Below are 20,271 nucleotides of genomic sequence, written 5' to 3' on the forward strand. Positions count from 1 at the left end.
TTTTAGTTATTTCATTACTTTAATAAAGCTTACTCACTTTTAAAAAATATGATTAAAAGTAATTAGCTATAATTTACCAGTTTTTTTAAAGTTGAAAAATAAAAGCAGTTTATTATTTTGTTATTAATTAGAAGTTATTTTTTTTTGAATTCAATTAACTAGAAAGATTTGTAGAAAAATAATTTTAGAAACACGTTTATTCCGTAATGTTATAAAAAACTTTAGCAACGCTTAAACAACTGTTTTAACTTAAGAAACTATTAAAAAGTGCTTTTCATAAAATATAGAATAAAGTTATTAACAGTTTAAACATTTGCCTTAAATTATATTTTAATAATTATAGCTAAAAATCTTAATTACATTTTAGCAAAGTTCGAAAACACAGTATTAAAAAATATATATTTTGATTTTTAAAGTTTTAAGTAAACGTAATTATATTTTACAGTTATCTTAAAAGTATCAAAACGAAAGTTAACACAAAGTATTTTTACAGTTTTTAACTTTTCAAGCAAAATACCTAAAATAGTTAACGTCTAATATTCAAACAACAGCAGTGAAATCAAAACATAAATGCAAATTTTAAAAAGGTCAAGTTAAGAACGAATTTATAAAACCATTTTGGCTGTAAAAAAACAATTTATTGTTCGTAATTTCCCAAATATTAATAAAGGTAGATAACAATTAAAAAGCTGAAAACCATACAAAAACGGCAAAAGTTTGAAAAATTAAGTTTTTTGTTGTAAACTAACATAACTTACCGATAATTTTGATGAGATATCACTACTTTTTTGATTGGTGGTATTTTTAAATGTTTGTGATCTTTCAGGGCCCTTCTCTTCGTAGCTCTATTTAAATTTCAAGTTTAAATTTAAAATGTTTTATTAAGAATATCTTTCAAAAATTTCAAGAAAAAAAAAATTTATTGACTATAAGTAAATCAATTTGTTACTTAAAAATAAAAGGCAACTTATTTATTAGATGTTAAGTGCTCAATAAGTTTTATCTATATTTGGTCACTTATTACTACATTTTGGTTTTCAAAGTAAATTAAAAGATAAAAAGTTTCTAGAAACAAGTTGTGTATTATAATAGCTTTGAGAAATGTTGCTTTCAAACTCTTAACTTCTTAGATTGAAAAATAAGTTTAATATAATTTGATGCATAAAAAAATTATATCTAGGAAATAAATAATTTGATATTTATTTACATTTTACAACACAATAGAAGTAGTTTAATAAACTTAAGTATATTTGTCGAAAAAATAAACGTTAAAAACGCTTAAACAAAACACTATTTTTTATTACTTTGTTAATAAGCTCACAAACTAAAATTTAAAATATTTCAAACAGCTTTAAACAATAAGACATAAGTTTTACAACAATATATTTTATTTTAGCTTGTATTTATGCAATATTTGTTTAAATGTAACAAAGTAGTTTAAGTCGAGTAGTTCTAAAATACTTTATACTTTGAAAATATCTTGTTGATAAGATAAGTTATTTTTTAGTAACAGAATATTCTTAGTAGAGTATGTTGCGGTCACGAAGTTCTTATCAATTACATACTACATTATCTTTGTCGCCAATACTTTTGGAAATTATAATAGTAACTCCCTAAAAAGTATTCTATAAAACTTTTGCTTTACGGTTACAAGTAAATGTTTATAAGTGCTTTTGTTTTATCTTAGAATTACTTAAGCTTTGAGTGATATGAATGATAAATTGCTGAAAAAAAACTGTTTACATAAACGACGTTAAAACCTTTGACCAAGTTCTTTAAAAGTGCTCGAAACATTAAAACTTAATATTACTATTTTCAAGTTATCTTACTGTATACAGATGTTTTAAATTGCAGTTAGAACGCATTTAACATTAATGTCTAACTTTTACATTTTTACGGTTTAAGTTTATTGTAAGTAAAACAAAACAACTTACTGTTCGAGTTATAAGAAAGATTACTATAGCTATCGCAATCTTTGTCATTTTTCTTCTTATATATTTCTGTCAAAAATAATCTAGATACATTTTGCTGCTTAGATTGCGTTTTATTTAACAGTTTTTTTAAAGAAATATACTAGCAGGTGTATATGAAACTAAAAGTTTCAATTATTTCAAAATGTATTTTCTTATAAAAAGTAATAATTAAAACATTAAAACTAGTATTACAATTTAAGTTTAAAGTTAGAGACAAAAGTCATAAAAATTTATCTTAAGTTTACTTAAGTATCGAGTGATATGTATGATAAATTGTTAATAAAATATTTTGTTTTCAAAAAGTTACAATTTTAATATTTTTTAACTCTCAAATTACCAATTATATGCAGCAAAAACTTTAATTACAACCTAAATTTTAAAACTCTTGACATTTTAAGATTTACAAAATTAATGAAATTATTGAATACTTATAACAAAACAAACTAAAAATCATAAAATTTAAAACTATACTGACTTTTATTTTTTAGATTTTATTTAGTAACTTTATATAAAAATGTAGTAATATATTTTCTTGATAGTATTACTTAGAGTAGATTTAAGCTTTAAACTGGTTTTTATCAGATTTTGCCACAACTTTTAATTTGTTTTTGTAAATGTAAGTCAACACTGTTTTTAAATACAAGTTAGCATTTACTATTTTTATCATTTAGTAAAATTAATGTTAGTGTTTATTAACAAGATTTATTGATATTAATATTTTTTTTAATAGTTTTAAAATAGTAGCTTTAAGTTTTTATACTAGTTTTAATTAGGCTTTTGTTATGTGCTTAAATACTTGAAATTTAAATTGAGTCTTAATGTCTTCATAAATACTTATTATTTTTCAGAATTTTACGGTAACTGAGTAAAACATTGTTTTAATAAAAAAAATTATAAACATATTAAACTTGTAAAATGATTTATAAAACAAATACTTTCTCTTAAGAAAACAGTTTGTAAAAATAATTCAAAAAATAACTTAAACTCTTTATATTTTACAAGAAAATAAAATTTTCAAGAAAGTTCTGTATCTGAAACTTAAAAATTAATTTTTAATAAAGTTCTAAATAATAAAAATTATAAAAATTGATAAAAAACGCTGTTAATGGAAAAGACTAATTTTATTAAGTCGATAAAAAATTAAGCTATTCAATGCGAAACTAGGAGTTTTTGTGAAAGTTAAAGTAAGATACATCACTAGATGTGTTTTACAATTATATAATATTTTTACAGCAAGAAATTGAACTTTAAGTTAATTGAATAAAGTTGTTATCATACATTTTTTAGGAATTTCTAATGGTAAAGAGATATACTTGGGAAAACTAGATTAATAACTAGTTAAAAACTACCAAATAATGTATAATTTTCATAACAAAGTTATTTCTCCTTAAAGTTCTAAATCTAAAACTTAAAACTTATCTTTGAACGAAAATCTAATAGATAAATTAATAAAAATTGATGAAACCGCTGTTAATGGAAAAGACTAAATTTATTAAGTCGATAGAAAATTAAGCTATTCAATGCGAAACTAGGAGTTTTTGTGAAAGTTAAAGTAAGATACATCACTAGATGTGTTTTACAACTATATAATTTTTTTAGCAAAAAAAATTTTTACATTAATTTGATAAAGTTTTTATCCTAAATTTTTTAGGAACTTTTAATAATAAAAGGACATACTTTGAAAAACTTGAAAAAGTTTCATGATGACTTACTGTTACAAATCATGACTATTTAAGTTTTAAAACTCTAACATATACTCTATGCCAAATGAAAACCTAATCGTTTATTTTTATGTCAAAACTTCCTAAAACTTGCGACAAAATTTTGTTTTTTAAGTATTATTTATTAAGTTAAGCTGTTTTTTCGATTGTATAATTAAAACTAATATATTGACTTTGCAGAACAAAAAGAAAACTAAGTTCTTTAAAGAACTTAATCGGTTTTTTAAAAGTTGTTTATTTAGCTTATACGTTACACACTTTAAATGAAAAGTTTTCTGAAAAATTAATAGATTACTTTTAAAAAATATAAGTATAAACAACTATGTGATGACATTTATAGTTTTAGTGCGTTAACTATACATAAGTATGTTTTGCCGAGTAATATTCTATTTAAGATTGTACAGTCTTTATCTTAAATCTTTGTTTTCTTGGTACAATTTTTTTACATATCGGTTTTTTATTTATTTGACTTTTTTTAAACTTAATGTCTGTCTGAAATAACTATTTTAAGTATTATTTATGTTTTTGATCATTATCTTATGTTATAATGAGTTTCTAAAAGTGAGAACTTGTTTAAAGTAGAAGAGCAACTGAAAATATTTACAAGCTATTTGTCAACGTGAAGTTTTGTGTTATTACTACTAAAAGAAACTTCTTAATTATTTTTAATATATTTATATGAAAAAATATAATAAAGGTTAAAAGTAAACTTTTTTTTATAAAAATGTATTTATTTAAAACTTTGTTATGCGAGATTATTTTCATTTTTTAAGTATTTCATACATTTTCATACATTGTACACACTTTTTTAAAAATTCTATAACCACTGGTAATAAATCTGGTTATTAAAATTTGAAATTCTGTAAACCTAGCTGATTTAAATCCTACAAATTATATCATCATGCGTTTGATAACAACAAATTTAATTCCTAATACTGTTTGTGTTTTTTTAAAATTGTTGAACCTTTTTAAAAACAAATTAAGGTATTTTTACTTTAAATTGTTTTTCTTTTGTTGTACTTACAGTTTAGATGGTAATACGTTAGAAAGTTTTATGGGAAAATATTTTACTGCCTTCAATTTATAAATTTCTTACAGAGTTATGCAATAAACTTTTTTGTCAAAAACTTTACTAACTAAAACATGTTTCTAAAACGAAGGTAAAAAATAACTTGGTTTTTAAAACTTTTATAACAATTGTTTAACATTTTATTAAACGAATAAATAATACATTTATAATGTGATATTTGCTTAGAATTATACTAAAATTTTTATGGCTTATTTCAAACTAACACATTTTAACTAATTTTCTAAGTTCTATTTAATTGTATGTTCTGTCTAACAGGGTAAAGAAAAACAATATATGATAAGATTTTAAAGTATTTATATTTTACATTTATTTTAAAGTTAGTTTTTCCGCTTTTATGACATAGTGTATATAGAATCATTAAAGAAAACTTAATAAATTCGTGAACTTTGAAAATTAGAAAGAAAATATGTAGTTGCATTAAATAACAATAAGTTTTTTAATTAGAAATTAAAGCACCAACTGCTGAAAGAACTTTTTATTTTTAATAAGAGAGCTAGTTGGAAATAGTTTTTCTGAGTTTTTATCTTACTATATAACAAAAGTTTCTTATTTTTGTACAAAAGCTACTTAAGGTTCGGTAAATAAACAACTTAAATTTTTAGGTAGTGTAATCTAAAACATTATTTGGTATGGTTGTAAACATTTTTATTCTACTCAAAAAGAGTTTTTTTTTTGTATTTAAAAAGTATTACTTTTATTTACTTCTATTCGAATTTAAAAGTGTTGATCATTGATACATCTTACTTGTTTAATTTTTGCTTATTGTTGAATAAGAAAGACTGAGTAGTTGGAATAATGATTTTTTCAGAAATTAAATTTTGGTAATTAATTGAAGTTTAAGTTAAGTAAGTAAATAGTTTGTTGAAATTTTAAAACTAGTTATTTCTATATTTTTGCAAAGCTTTTAGAACACATGGCTTTTAAATAACTTACAGTTTATATAAGAAAGTTAAGTCGTCAAAGTCATAAAAGGTTTATTTGAAAACTGCTTTTAAATTTTTGGTAAAGTAATTATATTGAAAAGCTATATCAGTTTATGTAATTAATCTAGAGCAGTACATATTTTTCTTCCGGTTTAAATATTTTGTTAAGTTAGTGATTGCTGTTAGAACTATGGTAATTTATATAACAATAATTATGACTGAACAGATTTTATAAACAAGCAAAAAGTTGTATAACTTTATTCAATTAGATCTAAGCTTTAAATAATACAATTTTATATCACAGTAAAACATATTAAGTTAAGTTTTATACTTTTTGTTAGTATTCATTTATATTATTAAAATACATTATGTGATTTGTTTTTTACTAACTTTTTTACTTCAAATTTAAAGTGATTTTATACAACTTTAAATTTCTTATTTTGTGTAGTAAGATAATTTTGTAAAATTTCATAAAAGTTTTACTTTAGTCAAATTTTAAAGTTCAAAAAAACTAGCAAATTGTTTTGCTTAAAGTTCCAACTTCCAACAGTCATTATTTTTAAGGTTAAGAATGCTAATTACGTCACTCTATACTTAAAAAATAGTAATTTATCAGAGCTTTTTAGCTATATAAAGAAATAATTCTTAGAAAGATCATGCAAATTAATTTACTTTTGGCTACAAAATTTAGCCAAATGATAGAAGGCTTTTAAGTCTATGAGTTAAAACAAGGTTTACAAACAAATGTTGTAACTTAGGGAATTTTTACTATTACTTTTATTTGCCAATTCATAAATATATCTAGTTTTTATAATTACATGTACAAAATTTTATGAACTTGAGGAATGTAATCTAGTAAGTATAAAATAATTTACTTTAAATTTCTTAATAAACATTTAAATTTTATCAATCCTTCATGTGTTTAGTATGGATACGAATAGGGCTTATATTTGATAGTTTTCATTTGAAAATTGTTTTTTCATGTTAGATTTTGGTAACTTGTTTCTTGTTGTTTCTTGTGTATATGTTGTTGTTTCTTGATGTTTTTTCCTCTACTGAGATAAATATGAGATTGTTTGCTGATGATGCAAGCTTAAGCTACCAACATAGTGACCCTTAGTATTTAAATGAAGTTATTAATAAGGAGTTGGTTAAAGTTGATAAATGGTTGTGTGATAATAAACTTTTTATTAACTATTCAAAAACAAAGTTCAAAAAATTTTGAATTTAGTGTAAAGGTTAATGGTTTTCTTATTGAGCAGAAAGATAGTATAAAATACTTGGGTGTGGTTTTGGATGATAAGCTCAAGGTTGCCACAAGTTCAGGAAAAGTCAGGAAATCAGGAAAAGTCAGGAAAAACTAAAAAAAATGACAAAAGTAAGAGGAAGATGGGGGTTCTTGAAAAAAGGTCAGGAAATTTTACAAAAATAAAAGTCTGATTTTGTCAGTTTAAGTTTACAAAGTTCCTTATTTTCCAAAACCTTCAAATGGTAAAAAATTAATTAAAAATCCTTTAAAGTCAGACTAAAATTGCAAAATTTTTTTATACATTTACAAAAATATTTAATTCTAATGCCTTCATCTGGTATAAATTAATAAAATATCCTTTATAAAACTGCAAAGTTTTTCTATTAACATATTGAAAATGCAGTTTTTGTAAACTTTTTAGTATTGATGATCTGTAGCAATAACACTTCCATAGTAAAATTGTGATATATACACAAAAGTTTATCTAGCATAATTTAAGAATCAAAGTGTTTATTGTTAAGTAAATAATTGAAGGTAACAATAAATGAGTGCAAAAAGAAATGAAACCTACAAATTGAGGCTAGATTTAGACAAAAGATTCCCTTCAACAAGTGTAGGGGCAGCAGATGAGAACAGTCTAAAAAAATGAGGCATATGGTTTTAACTGCCAAGAAAATGAAGTGGGATGCATACCAGATGAAGGAAACCATATCTTTATTAGATGAAGAGATTGAAGTGCTAATAAAGAAACGGAGAAAATAAATTTTAGTACATAAAAAAAAAAAACAGTGTTTGATTAAGTTTTTAATTCTTTTAAGGTTTCTATTGTAAAAGTTTGTTACTGTTTTAAGGTTATAGTTCTGAAAGTTTGTTATTAATTAAAGGCATTAATTGCATAAGTTTCTAATATGTTGTTTTGTTTATTTGGATACATTTATGTTAGGAAATGCTAAAAAATTGTGTCTTTTTTCAGACAAGCTGTGTTTATAAGGTAACAATACAAGTATTTTGCTGATAGAGCTGTTAATTGCATATACATCAATCATATACAGATGGTTCAAGTAATGTAATGGATTTTGATGATTGAATTCAGCAAAAAAACTGTTTTTTTTAACATGTTTTAAAATTAGATTGAAAGCTTTATATAGTTTGAAATTTAATATTATGTATTTTAGAATAAGATGTAATGAAGAGTTTGATTTAGAAAAGTCAGGAAATTTTTCTCAGCTTGATCTGTGGCAACCCTGGTCTTTCCACATTTACTTGTTAACAGTTGTGATCTTATGTGCTTATCTTGTTACATAAACAAAAATCGTTATATACAATAACTGTTTCATAAGTAAACACATTTGTTAAAAATTTAGAGATCAGTACACATTTTTTTAGCATTTACCTTATCACATTATTCTAAAACCCAAGTGATAATTTATTACAGGTGTTACTGTATTTGATTATGTTTACATATGTATACTTACATTAGTTTGTTTTTACATTTTTGTTTAGTATTATGAATTTTAGCCAAGTTTAATTTGACATCTGCAGTATATCTCAAATATGCTTCCAACAGGTGTTATGGCACCTGGATGTGTTCAGGCGTTCCTTCCGAAGATTGGAAGGCCACAAGTACATGGGAAGTTTGTGCATATTCTGATATTCTATCAGTTCTTACAAGTGCAGAGCGCTGGCACCTAATTTGCTGAGGAGTGCTGACTGTCACTTTTGAGAAGATTTCAGCTGGGAAGTATGGGCAATGCTGCTGAGTGTTTTGTCAGTTATTATATTGATATTTAATTAATTTATTCTTTTAAAAATTTATTTTACAAACTAAGTTTCGGTCAAAGACCACGTTAGTGGTTGAATATGTACAATATAATATTGATATTTTAGGGCATAGGGGGGGTCCACCTTGATTTTTACAAGTTGATCTTATTTTATAGAGTTTTATCTGAGCTATCCGACATTTTTAACCACTTAAAAAAATTCAAATTAATTTTGAGATATGAGCGATCAAAGTTGGTGACCTCATTAGGTTCCTAATGGAAGGCGCAAACTAAAAATGCAAAAAAAGACCATTTCACTAAAAATCTATCTCCTCTTTCATTTTTTAAGCAATCTTCTTCAAATTTTCACAGAAAGTGTACTATTAAATGTTAAAAAGATTGAATGCAGGAATTTTTTTAAATTTGTAAAATAAAGTTTTTATAAAAAAAAAACACTTTTTTTTGTTTTTTTATCTAAAATTTTTATTTTTAAATTTTTTCAAAGTTCTAAAATTTAAAGTCTTCTAAACTACAAAAAGAGCGTTTCCTGAAAGTTTGAGGTTTCTAGCTCAAAAAATGAAGGAAAAGATAGATTTTTAGTGATTTTTTAAATTTCTAAGAAAATTGATGCTGAAAAATTTGGGGTCTATACGTTTGTATCAGAAACTTTTTATTAAAATTACAATATCTCAAAAGATAAATAAGATTTTTTAATTCTATAAAAACTGACTTGTAGTTTGTACTTTAAACTTTCATATAAGATACAATGTTATTTTTAGTAAAAAAAATGTTGGACCCTCCCCCCCCCCTATGCCCTTAATTTAGTTTTATCTTAGTTTGTTGTAGATCCCATCTAGTATCGAAGTAGTGCTATGTTGTTTTTTATATACTTTAGGTAAATGTGTATTGTGCACCCTTTCAAATAGATTTTTATGTAAAATCAAGTATTTATGATGTGGTCAAACCTGTTGTAATAAAAAACTTAGTGAAATATTCAATAAGTAATAAAACATTCTTTTTTTTTAAACTATAATGAGCTGACAAATGTTTGCTGAACTCTAAATATAATATTGTGTAGGTAGAACTAAATAGTAAAAGTATATTTAAAGTGTTGCTCTAATATGTTGCATAGGTGGAACCCATAATGTTTATTTATGTAAATAACTATGTAAAATTATTATATGATAACTAGACATAAAAAAGATAGGTGACACTAGTTTGTTTTAAGATAAAATACCAGGATGTGACTTAGGAAAGATTTATATATATTTTTTACTAGCTTGTTATGCTTAGAATAATCAAATCACTGGCTTATATTGTAAAACTAACAACAAATAATAATATTTATATACTATCTTGGTACAGGACTTCTCAGAGGACGGTGATGACATGTGCACTTAGCGCACTGCATAACCCACAGAAAGTTCAGCATGACTGTTGTTCAACTTTACGTTTGTCCCTGTGGGACCACAAGTGAACCTTAGAGTTACGTGGGAGTTTTCCATCACGTGTCTGCTACTGCATTCTGGTATGTGCAAATGGATTTATGATAATAAATTAAAAAGAAAATCACAATTTTTCACATAACTTGCAAAACTTATATCCATGGAAAATGATTTAAAGATTTGTTGTATAAGTTTAATGAAAGAATATAATAATCAAAGTATATGGTATGTATTGTTGATGTATTATATATTGTGGGTATAAAAACAAAGAATCATGATATTTATTTTAACATTAAATAAAGTTCATTCTTTGCTTTTAGTGAAACCATAATCTAGTTGTAAAAAATATCTTGTAGTTACTGAAATATTAAAATACATTAACACATCAAAGTAATAGTTTTAACATTTTATAGTTTATTTAATTTGAAAAACAAATTATAAACTGCTGAAATAAATATAAAAAATATTTTTTATTATATTTTTGGCAAAATTTTATTGAAATTTTATAGATGTGTGTTAAAATTTGTTTCTATAAAAAAAGCAATTACATTACAGTGAATAAGATGAATTAGTAATAAATCTATATCAGCATAATTTGTACTTACTTATTTTAAGCTCTATTATTTTAAAGTTTTCTATGAAAGTAATTATTAAAAAAAGCAAACAATTTACAGTGAAAAAGATGATATAATGCGGGAAATATATGGTATATGCGAACCTGTTAGTGCTAATATGTTTGGTTGATTAGTGAGGAAATCAGATAGTTACAATAATCAGCAGAGTTAGTTGGTATGAATCTGTAATTTAAACTTTTTTTTTACAAAGTTTTGAAACTTCAGTTTATAATTTTCAAAAAATGTCTCTGTGTTTTTTCTAAATAGAGAGTGAAACAACTTCTAAAAAAAATTTATCTCCAATAGAGAGCAAACGTAACTATATTGCTGAGATTAAACCTGAGTAAGCTCGATATCGATAAGAACCGTTTTGATCTCTCACCACACAGCCATATAGTTTTACATTTAAAGAGCAGACAAATAAAATATATGCTGTTAATGTTGCTAAAGCTATCTAACAGTATATATTGAATTAATAATTTTATGACAACTTTAACACAGTCAATATGTGGTACCAAGCTAGCGGGTGAAGTACGTCGTGTTTTAATAAATGATCCTGATGTTATATCTGTTGGTATCACTTGGCAATGTGGACAGGCTAACAAGGATTGAAACTTGTATACATGCTTGGCACTACTATTAGATTGCCTGACGTGAGTTGCTTTTAAGATATTCATTTTTTATTTAAATTATGTAGATTTGTTTTTTTTTTCATTCAAAATTCAAATAACCATTTTTTTAAATATCTTTAGAGTTTAATATTTTACAATAAATCACAGAAACAGTACTTAGTGGGAGTTAATAATTTATAAGTTAAAAAGTTTTATAATTTTTTCATGCTAAACTAGCACTTACAATGGACTTAACGTATTTTTTCTACAGTTATTCAACACAACAATGAAGGTAAGTCGCAGAATCCACTCTTGTTAGTTGGTACTTAGTTGTGTTATTACCGTAAACATTATTCCACATTCTTCTTTCACAACAAATTAAACATGTGGATTTATTTTGATGATTTGCAAGTTATTGAGGTTAGTTGTTAAAGTTGTATTATATTTGATTTTAAACTTGTTGTGTTAACCAAATATTTATGTAGCTTGTCAAAGGTTTTTTGAAATATTTTAGATATATGTATAACAACAGTTTAATTTTTTTTTGTTTTATTAACAGCCTAAATAAAAAATAACTATACTAAACAAAAGTCTTATATATAAAAGACTCACATTTAAATAACCTTGAACTTGTAAACTTTTTTGAAATTAAAACTTTGTTCTAATTAGTATCATATCATACTTATTTTTGCATAAACACTTTTTAAGGAAATTGACATCAATTGGGAATTGAAAGTTTGAATTAGATTAAAAATGATCCTAAAATAGTGTCTTTTAAAACTAATCTAATCTTATAGTATTTTAATGATAATATATTCTATCAGTTTACTTATTAAAGCCTAATGATATTTAAAACAATATTTCAATCGCTGCATAATTTTTACTTAAAATGAATAGTACTAAAACAAGTTTATGATTCATACAACTTGATTTGAAAAACTTTATTAAGTTTAACTGCACTTAAAGTACAATTAACGACCTAAACAACTAACATAAAGTAAATAATTAACGTTTGTAACAGATGAACCAAACGGAGAATATTTGGAGGATTACAAAATACGACTTCACAATACCCCCACCACCTTTACTAAAAAACCCGCCAAAATCAAATCATGTGTCAGAAGAAGACTTCCATTCTCCATGTAAAAACCTTCGTCCAAATTGAGAGTGAAAAATTCTACAAATGAAGGTAAACAAACATAAACTGTTGATAAACACCTGGATAACGACATATAAAATTATGATTCAGTGATAATTTTTTTAATTAAAAAGTGCTATTTTAGTATGTTAGTAAATGATCGAAGAAATTTTATCAATAAAAATGTGCATACATGTATAAACACATATTTAGTTCATTTTTTAATATCTAAAATTTGTATTTACTGGAAACTAAATAAAGAAATAATGTAAACTAAATTATTAAGCTTTACTGTACTAATACAAATATACATTTAATTAATTAAAAACTTTTCAAACCATTTAAAGATCCGCCTCTGATTGACTTACAACCCTCATCACTACCGGGCACCAAGAAATCATCAAGCAGGAGTACATCTAGCAAGTCGACACCGACCAATGACGTGAAAGATTGCCACAGAGACCACGCCAGAGATCGCAAGAAGTCACGTGATTATTATGACGTGGTAGACGGTAGTTGTGACGTAATAAAGGTCTCGCACGAGCTCGCTGGTTTGTATTTATTTATTAACATTTGAACATTTTAAAGTAATTTGATTTAATTTTATTTATTCAAACTATCAAGATTATACCGCCTGACTCACTGCCCAAAAGTCTATATGCCTGAAAGTTTTACAACTGTCTTTAAAATTTTAACTGCGTGACTCTGTTCGCTAGCAACTTATTTTTCAACACAATATAGATGTAACTTATTAAAAATTGTATACAGGTTTGAAATTTACATCGGGTGACAAGCCGAAGTCAAGTCATACCAAAAAACCATCTAAAAAGAAACAACCAATAGTTGAAAAGAAACCAGTAGTTAGTGGTGTTCACCAACCGTTATGGTCGAACCAACCCAGTAAGAAGGGAAATTATGTTGAGCCCACTAAAAGTTGGCAGACTCACATAAACCCCTATCCACAACAAAAACTAATGTTAGTTGTTAAGTTTTATTAATAATCACATATGCAGAAGTATAAAATAAAAACCTAATTTTAATATGTTGGAATTGTTGTTTTGTTAATTGTATGTGTTTGATTTTTGTAATGTTAGAGTAAGCAAATACATACTGTAGTGTTAAGATAATACAATTAACATTGTTTACTTCAATAGTTGAACAAGTAGTATGTAAAACTATGATATTTTAAGGGTTTTGCCTATATAGCTGTTAAACACAAATGAGTTCAAAAGTATTGAAGATAACATAACATAGAAACACTTGAAACACAAGGTATTTTATGGTAAATCAACTAAAAAGTGTACTTACTACAACATGTGACATAAATGTTTGTTTGTGACATTTTATTTGCACATATTTCAATACATCTTATATATAATTAATGGTTTTACTATAAATATTTAAAATTCTTAGTTAGTGTGAAATTATTGTATAAGTAGATGTTAAGAAACTAGCTTTGAAATATTAGTTTGACAGTTTCCATGAAAACATTGCTGTGTCAGAATAATTTATTTTGATAGTTTGTGGTGAAACCTATAAATATTCATAATACATTACATACCTTATATAATGCAAAGAATAAGCACTTTTAATATTACTTGGCAAAATTGACTATAAAACAAAAGTTATTTATATTTGTCAGAACTTTTTGAAAAGCATTAAGTTCGGAACGAATTCAAACAATTGACAAACTAAATCAATTGACATTTATTTTGTTTCATTACAAACAATTTGTTAAGCAAGTAAAATCTAAATTTGAAACAAAAATCTGTATTGTTTTGTATATATTGCATAAGCAAAAAGTACATAGAAAAGATTTAGTTTCTAAAATTGGTTAATTAGCATTTAAAAGAAAAAAAAAAGTTTTTATTTGATTGTGATTGGATTTATTTTAAATTATTGTTAAATAATATTTTCTACAACTTTTTTTCCTGTTTTCTAATTAAGTGCATTTGGTAAAAAAAATACTTTGTATTGTAGAATCGACAGGGTTGCCACAAGGTCAGGGAATCAGGAAAAACTAAAAAAAAGACAAAAGTCAGTAAAAAATAGGGGTTTTCGAAAAAAGTCAGGAAATTTAACAAAATTTAAGAAAAAATTTGATATTGGCAGTCAAATTTACAAAATTCTTTTTTTTTTCCAAAGCCTTCAAATGGTAAATATCAATTAAAATTATCATGTCAGACTAAAATTGAAAAATTTTCCTAGAACTTTACAAAATTGCTTTATTTCCAATGCCTTCATCTGGTATAAATTAATAAAATACCCTTAATAAAACTGCAAAATTTTTCTATTAATGTATTGAACAACTACCCTACTTGAACAAGCAGTTTTTGTATGCTTTTTGGTATTGATTATCTGTGCAGGGTTGCCAAAAAATCTTAAAACCTGGAAACCCTCAAATTTTTGACATGTGTTAAGTATTAAAAGTTAAAACACTTGGCAACCATGTCTGTAGCAAGGAAACTTCCATATTGTAACTGTGATATATACAAAAGAGTTTATATTGTAGAGTTAAAGAATTAAAGTGTTTTTTGTTTATGTGAATATTTAAGTTCTTTATAATTAAGCACTAAGTTTAGTATATTATGTAACAATTTCATGTATATACGATACCTTTTTATAATTTCATGGTCAGGTTTAGATGTAAAATACAGATGGACCGAAACTCTTTTATCATCAATTTTCCAAGATATTCAAATTGTCACCAAAAATATATTTGTTTTTAAAACTTTTGAGTTATAGATCTTTAATTTTTCAAAATTATCCTTACAACATTAAAAGATCTGTCAGGAAAAGCTTCAAAAACATTTTGATTAAAACGTTTGTAAACAAAAACTTAAAAAAAACAATTTGCTTAACATTCAAAATTTTATTAATGATATGTATGCAATAGATATTAATATTAAAAAATATTTCAAATCAAGTCTTAAAAGATTTTATAGTAAAAGTTTTAAGTTTAAATATCACTTTTGACAGAATTTTTAAACTCTATTAAATTTGATCTGAAAAACTTATTGGAAAAATGTAAGGCGAGATCAATTTTACTAAAATAGCTTTTAAATTTAGGTTTCTAATTATCAAACTTTTATTGATTATATAAAAAATGTACCTTAAAGACCGGTAAGAAGCAACTTAGTTATTATATTAAATATAAGACTTATAAAAATGATAAACCCCAAAGTTTCAAAGGCAGTTTTGATGACAATTTTGCTCATACACTGATTAGTCAGGCTACTTTGAGTTAAATGGCAACTCTGCTATTTATCACTTATACACAATTTTCTCACTTTTTGATATATAAAAAAGGTGTGGAGCCAGACATTTAACCATAAAGAACTTGTTTTTCTTTAAATAACAAACTTGTTTGACAGGAATGCTTTACTCAGGATAACTCAGGCAAGTTTTAAAAACACAGACCAATTCAGGCAACTTATAACTTTTTTCAAAAACACAAGCTGACTAAGGCTATTTTTGATCTTTATCAAAATTCAGACTGGTCTTTTATACTTGATTTTTTTTTCTGTAAAACTTTCGACAGTTATTTACTCATGATTTTGGTACTTTTAGGTATTTAAGTATTAGCAGTAATTTTAATCAGCTTTTGCATGTTACTACTCTTGGTAAATTTGCAAAAACTCATATGCTAGTTTTTGTTAACTCAGGCTGATTTTTTTTACTTTAAAAGAGTGGTAACCCTGTAGGTAAATTAAGTTTATTGAATTTGGAGGCAGTAGTATGATGTTTTATATAAAAGATTACTGTTTTTGGGTTAAAAATTAGATTTTAAATACGGAGGTAAAACACTTTTTTTTTGGAAATAAGAGTTGTTTTTTACATAAATAACCTACTTGTTACTTTTTACCGCTTGTTAAAATTAAAAAGTAACTTATGAGGCAGTCAAAGTTAGAGCTTTCCATTAGTACTTTAGGGAAGGTGCAAACTAAAAGAAAAAATATATAATTCACTAAAAATCTGTCTCTTTTAGTTTTTGAGTAATTGTTTCAAAACCTTCTCAGGGTACTTTTTAATATATTTTGAACAATTTGTAGGAAACAGATTTTTTGAGTTTTGTTAAAAAGTTATTTTATATAAAAAATAGACAAAAAAGATTTTTTTGGTCATAACTAATTTTTTTTATCTTTTTCCTATGAGTTGGTTGTAAAAAAGTACATTTCGTTAAAATATAAATTGGTTTAAATATCTAAAAGAAAATAGTTTTTTGTTCAGTTTTTCAAAGTTCTCCAAAAATCAGTCTTGAAAATTTTTAGTCCCATACTGTTGTATCCAATTTTTTTTACAAAACTGGTTATATTTCAAAAGTTGGTTAAAATTTTTTGTTCTATTAAAAGTTTTTATAGAAGGGTATCTTAAAGGGCTACATGTGCTCCCCTTATGGGCCACTTCAGAAATTTAAGTGGCCACAAGGGGGCCATAGGGGGTGGTACAAGGCTAAAATTAGAAACTTTCACTAAATATTCTGGATTTGCTGTTAAAGAGCAAAAAAATGGCATTCTTAATTTTTTGAGAAATCTTATTAATGGAGGCCATAAAAAAAAAGGTTTAGAAAATCCTGATCTACAGTACATACTCTAAACTTTTAAGCATAAGACAGTGTTGATTTTTGTATAAAAGTTGTTGGAGCCATTAAAACTTAAAACTTTTTCATTAAAATTAACCTAAAGTACTTACAAGTTTATGAAATACCCACATTGATTGATTCTTTTGGTTGCAGTTTGACTTACAAATTTGTCTTGGACTCAACAACCAAGATTAAACAAGTTGCCATGGCGATAGCTGCTGAAACAATTCTCCTCCTATGGAAGATAAAGTATTGAACGGTTTCATGTATGAATACAATAGAGGTTTGATATTCTAACATATAAAAAATCAACTTTTACAAACATTTTTAAGCACCTAAAACTAAAATCTTACTGTTTGAAACTTCTATTCCAAATACACACTAATAGTTTACAAAATGATTTTTATGGTAGTTTGTAACAAGTACTAGATATAAGGATAAAATCGTTTTTTTTTTGTATTTTACATCAAGCTTAATATATTTTAATTTTTTTTTGTCGTCAAGCTGAGTATCTTTGTAAAATATATCTTCCCCTATTTGGTCAGCGGAACCAAAATACCATTACTTTTCTTGTTTTGGTTGGCATGGATGACGAAAGGAAAAACTTTCAGCGCTGTTAAGGTGAAGTTTATTGTTTCATATTTCTGACTTAATGTTTTTATCCTGTTAAATTATTAATCTAAGTAATATTAAATGTGATTTACACTGTTAACAAATTTGAAAATACCCATTGAAATAATAATTCAATTTTGTCTACATTAAATTTTATGTTAAATGTGTATTAAGACTATTACATTGAATTTTGTGTTTAGTTGATTTATTTATAAGTACTTTTCAATTGAATTTGGTAGTTTTATAATTGCTCAATTTATGATTTAAGCTTTATGTACAGTTTTTATTGAGTTTTTTTTTTTTTGATTTTTGATATATGTGTTAAGTTTAGCTATTTTCTAAAAAAATCAATTATATATTTTAAAATTCTATTTTAATTATAATTAAAATGTTGCAACAAGGTTTTCTCTGTAGATATGTACAAGTATTTTGATACTCGTATAACTTTTTACTAAGTTAAATAAATTTAGATATTTTATAACATAATCTGTTTATTACCTTTACAATATTAAATTTTTTATTATACTCTAATCAAAGTTTTTTATAATCAAAATTTAAGCTGAGTAAGTTAAAATAAATTTTTGTTATATGTACTAAATTTTATTAGTTTTTTAGAGAAGCTAATTTTACTTCAAATCCAGTCCTGTAGTACAATACCTGTGATACCTAGTTTTTCTACAAGTTTTAATTTAATTTTTTGAGATAAAAATGTTGATTTTAAAACAAATACTATACAGCAGAAGTATAAATAACAAATTTAAATATCCTTAAAAGTGTTGATTAAACAATAATTTAGTTTAAAATTATTTTGCATTGAAGGGTTATTAAAGTTGTATAGTAGTGTTTCTTACTTTTTATGTTTTTTAATCTATACTTAAAATACTTAGTTAGTAAAGCATTTACACATATAATGTACAGACATAATTTACTAACTTAATTTTTAGCTTTATTTAAACACCAGTAATTATAATTTATGTAAAACCAATAATGAAACAAACTTTTAATTTAATTTTCTGGTTTACTTATTTTAAATCTGCATGTTTTGTTAGAGCTCTAATAAGTTGTACTAAATGTTTTTTTCTTCAAAAACTTTAAATGTTTATTTGAAAATATATGTCAGTTTTGTTAATTTTTTAAATTTAGAGTATTTAAGGTTTTGTAGTTATTGCACAAGAACTTATTACGTATATATAATTAAAATTTTTACTATTTTTAAGTTTCCATATAAAACTTTGTTGATAGTTTTTTGTTTGACCTGACTTTTCAATATTAAAGATTTTGGACTTTTAATGAAAATTAAGATGTTTTTACAAAAAAAGTATTTTATTCATAACTAAGTAATTTATTTTATTCATGATTATATTGTGTATAATAAAATTAGATTTTGAAAGGATGTATTTTTCTAAATTCCTAAACTAAGGTATATCTAAAATATTTGTTTGTGTTTATATTAATACAAATCTTTAATGCATTATTTAAAATTTTGTATGTTTTATTTTTTAACACAAGATATTTTTCAATCAAATATAAATGATATCAGTGTATTAAGTATAATTAATAAATTTGTCTAAATACAAACATTTTTTACCTGAAAACTAAAGGTGTATAAAAAGTATAGTACAAACTATTAATATTTTCAACAGGTCTAACGGATTGATGCATTCACGATCAGCAAATCCACAAAAAAATTAAAACTATTTCCTACGCTTTTATCTTTTTTACTTGTGATATTTGGTGCAAAAATTAGCGTTTTTGATCAAAGAAGAATACTTATAAATATAAAATTGAAACTTTATTAAATATAATTTTTGAAATTGAAATTAAATTTGTTGCAAAATTTATGCTTACTTATGTTTTTTTTTGGTTGCAAAACCAAAGCTAGTTTTGGCATTTATAATATATCTCTGACTAGTTTATATATAATTTTAAACTTTTATTAAATAACGTATTTTATAAAGTCCTTGTGTTAATCATCAAGTGTTTTTATGCCTTTGTTTAAAACAACTTATCATTTTCTATTTACTTTACTTCGTTTAGAGTTCTGCAAATAATGCTTTACTAGAATCTCTAAAAGTATATATTTTAAGAGTCTTAATTTTTAGATTGTTTTTAGATTAATTGTTCAATTTTCTGCTCTATCTTAAAGAAACACTGTCCTTCACTTCCAAGTTCAGTTCCTAGATTTAAACCTTGGTTTACCTACATATTTTAAATTAGCCAATTAATAGGGTTAAATGTTTTACAGAGTGTTAAAGAAAAATAAGTAACTGGTACAAAAAAAAAAACTGAAACCTGTATTACCATTTTCCAAAAAAATAATTTTCTAGTAAGACTCAAATCATTTTTTTAAAGAAGTGATTGTTCAATAAATAAAAACCTTTTTTAACTAATCGTTAAAAGTTTATGTTTTTCTGTATTGAACAAATTAAGATAGGGACACATAATTATTTAGTAATAAAAGTCATTATTAGGTTGTTGAAAAGATCTAAAAGTTTGTTTCAAGAGTGTTAAACCAAAGAAACTTTCAAATTGTATTTAATGCTAACTCTTACA

The 20,271-nt window shown here is 24.5% G+C and overlaps 1 protein-coding gene and 1 long non-coding RNA gene across 2 annotated transcripts; both read left to right on the top strand.

Annotated features, from left to right (window-relative positions):
* The first annotated feature begins 6,524 nt into the window (after positions 1-6,524).
* Positions 6,525-12,994, top strand: LOC145831913 (uncharacterized). Its single transcript, XR_014369693.1, has 8 exons — positions 6,525-6,562; positions 8,524-8,723; positions 10,082-10,244; positions 10,836-10,942; positions 11,277-11,428; positions 11,658-11,806; positions 12,408-12,575; positions 12,872-12,994. It is a non-coding gene; the product is annotated as an uncharacterized LOC145831913 (long non-coding RNA).
* Positions 12,671-19,486, top strand: LOC145831689 (uncharacterized). The gene is made up of 6 exons (XM_082939002.1): positions 12,671-12,719; positions 12,872-13,075; positions 13,293-13,500; positions 17,260-17,389; positions 17,611-17,727; positions 19,362-19,486. Exons 1-4 carry the CDS (start codon positions 12,671-12,673, stop codon positions 17,360-17,362), a joined length of 564 nt encoding a protein of 187 aa, XP_082795128.1. The 3' UTR covers positions 17,363-17,389; positions 17,611-17,727; positions 19,362-19,486.
* Positions 19,487-20,271: the final 785 nt, after the last annotated feature.

This window comes from Thalia democratica, chromosome 3 (assembly GCF_965202585.1).
Source record: "Thalia democratica chromosome 3, ktThaDemo2.hap1.1, whole genome shotgun sequence".
In the NCBI taxonomy this organism is placed as follows: domain Eukaryota; kingdom Metazoa; phylum Chordata; class Thaliacea; order Salpida; family Salpidae; genus Thalia; species Thalia democratica.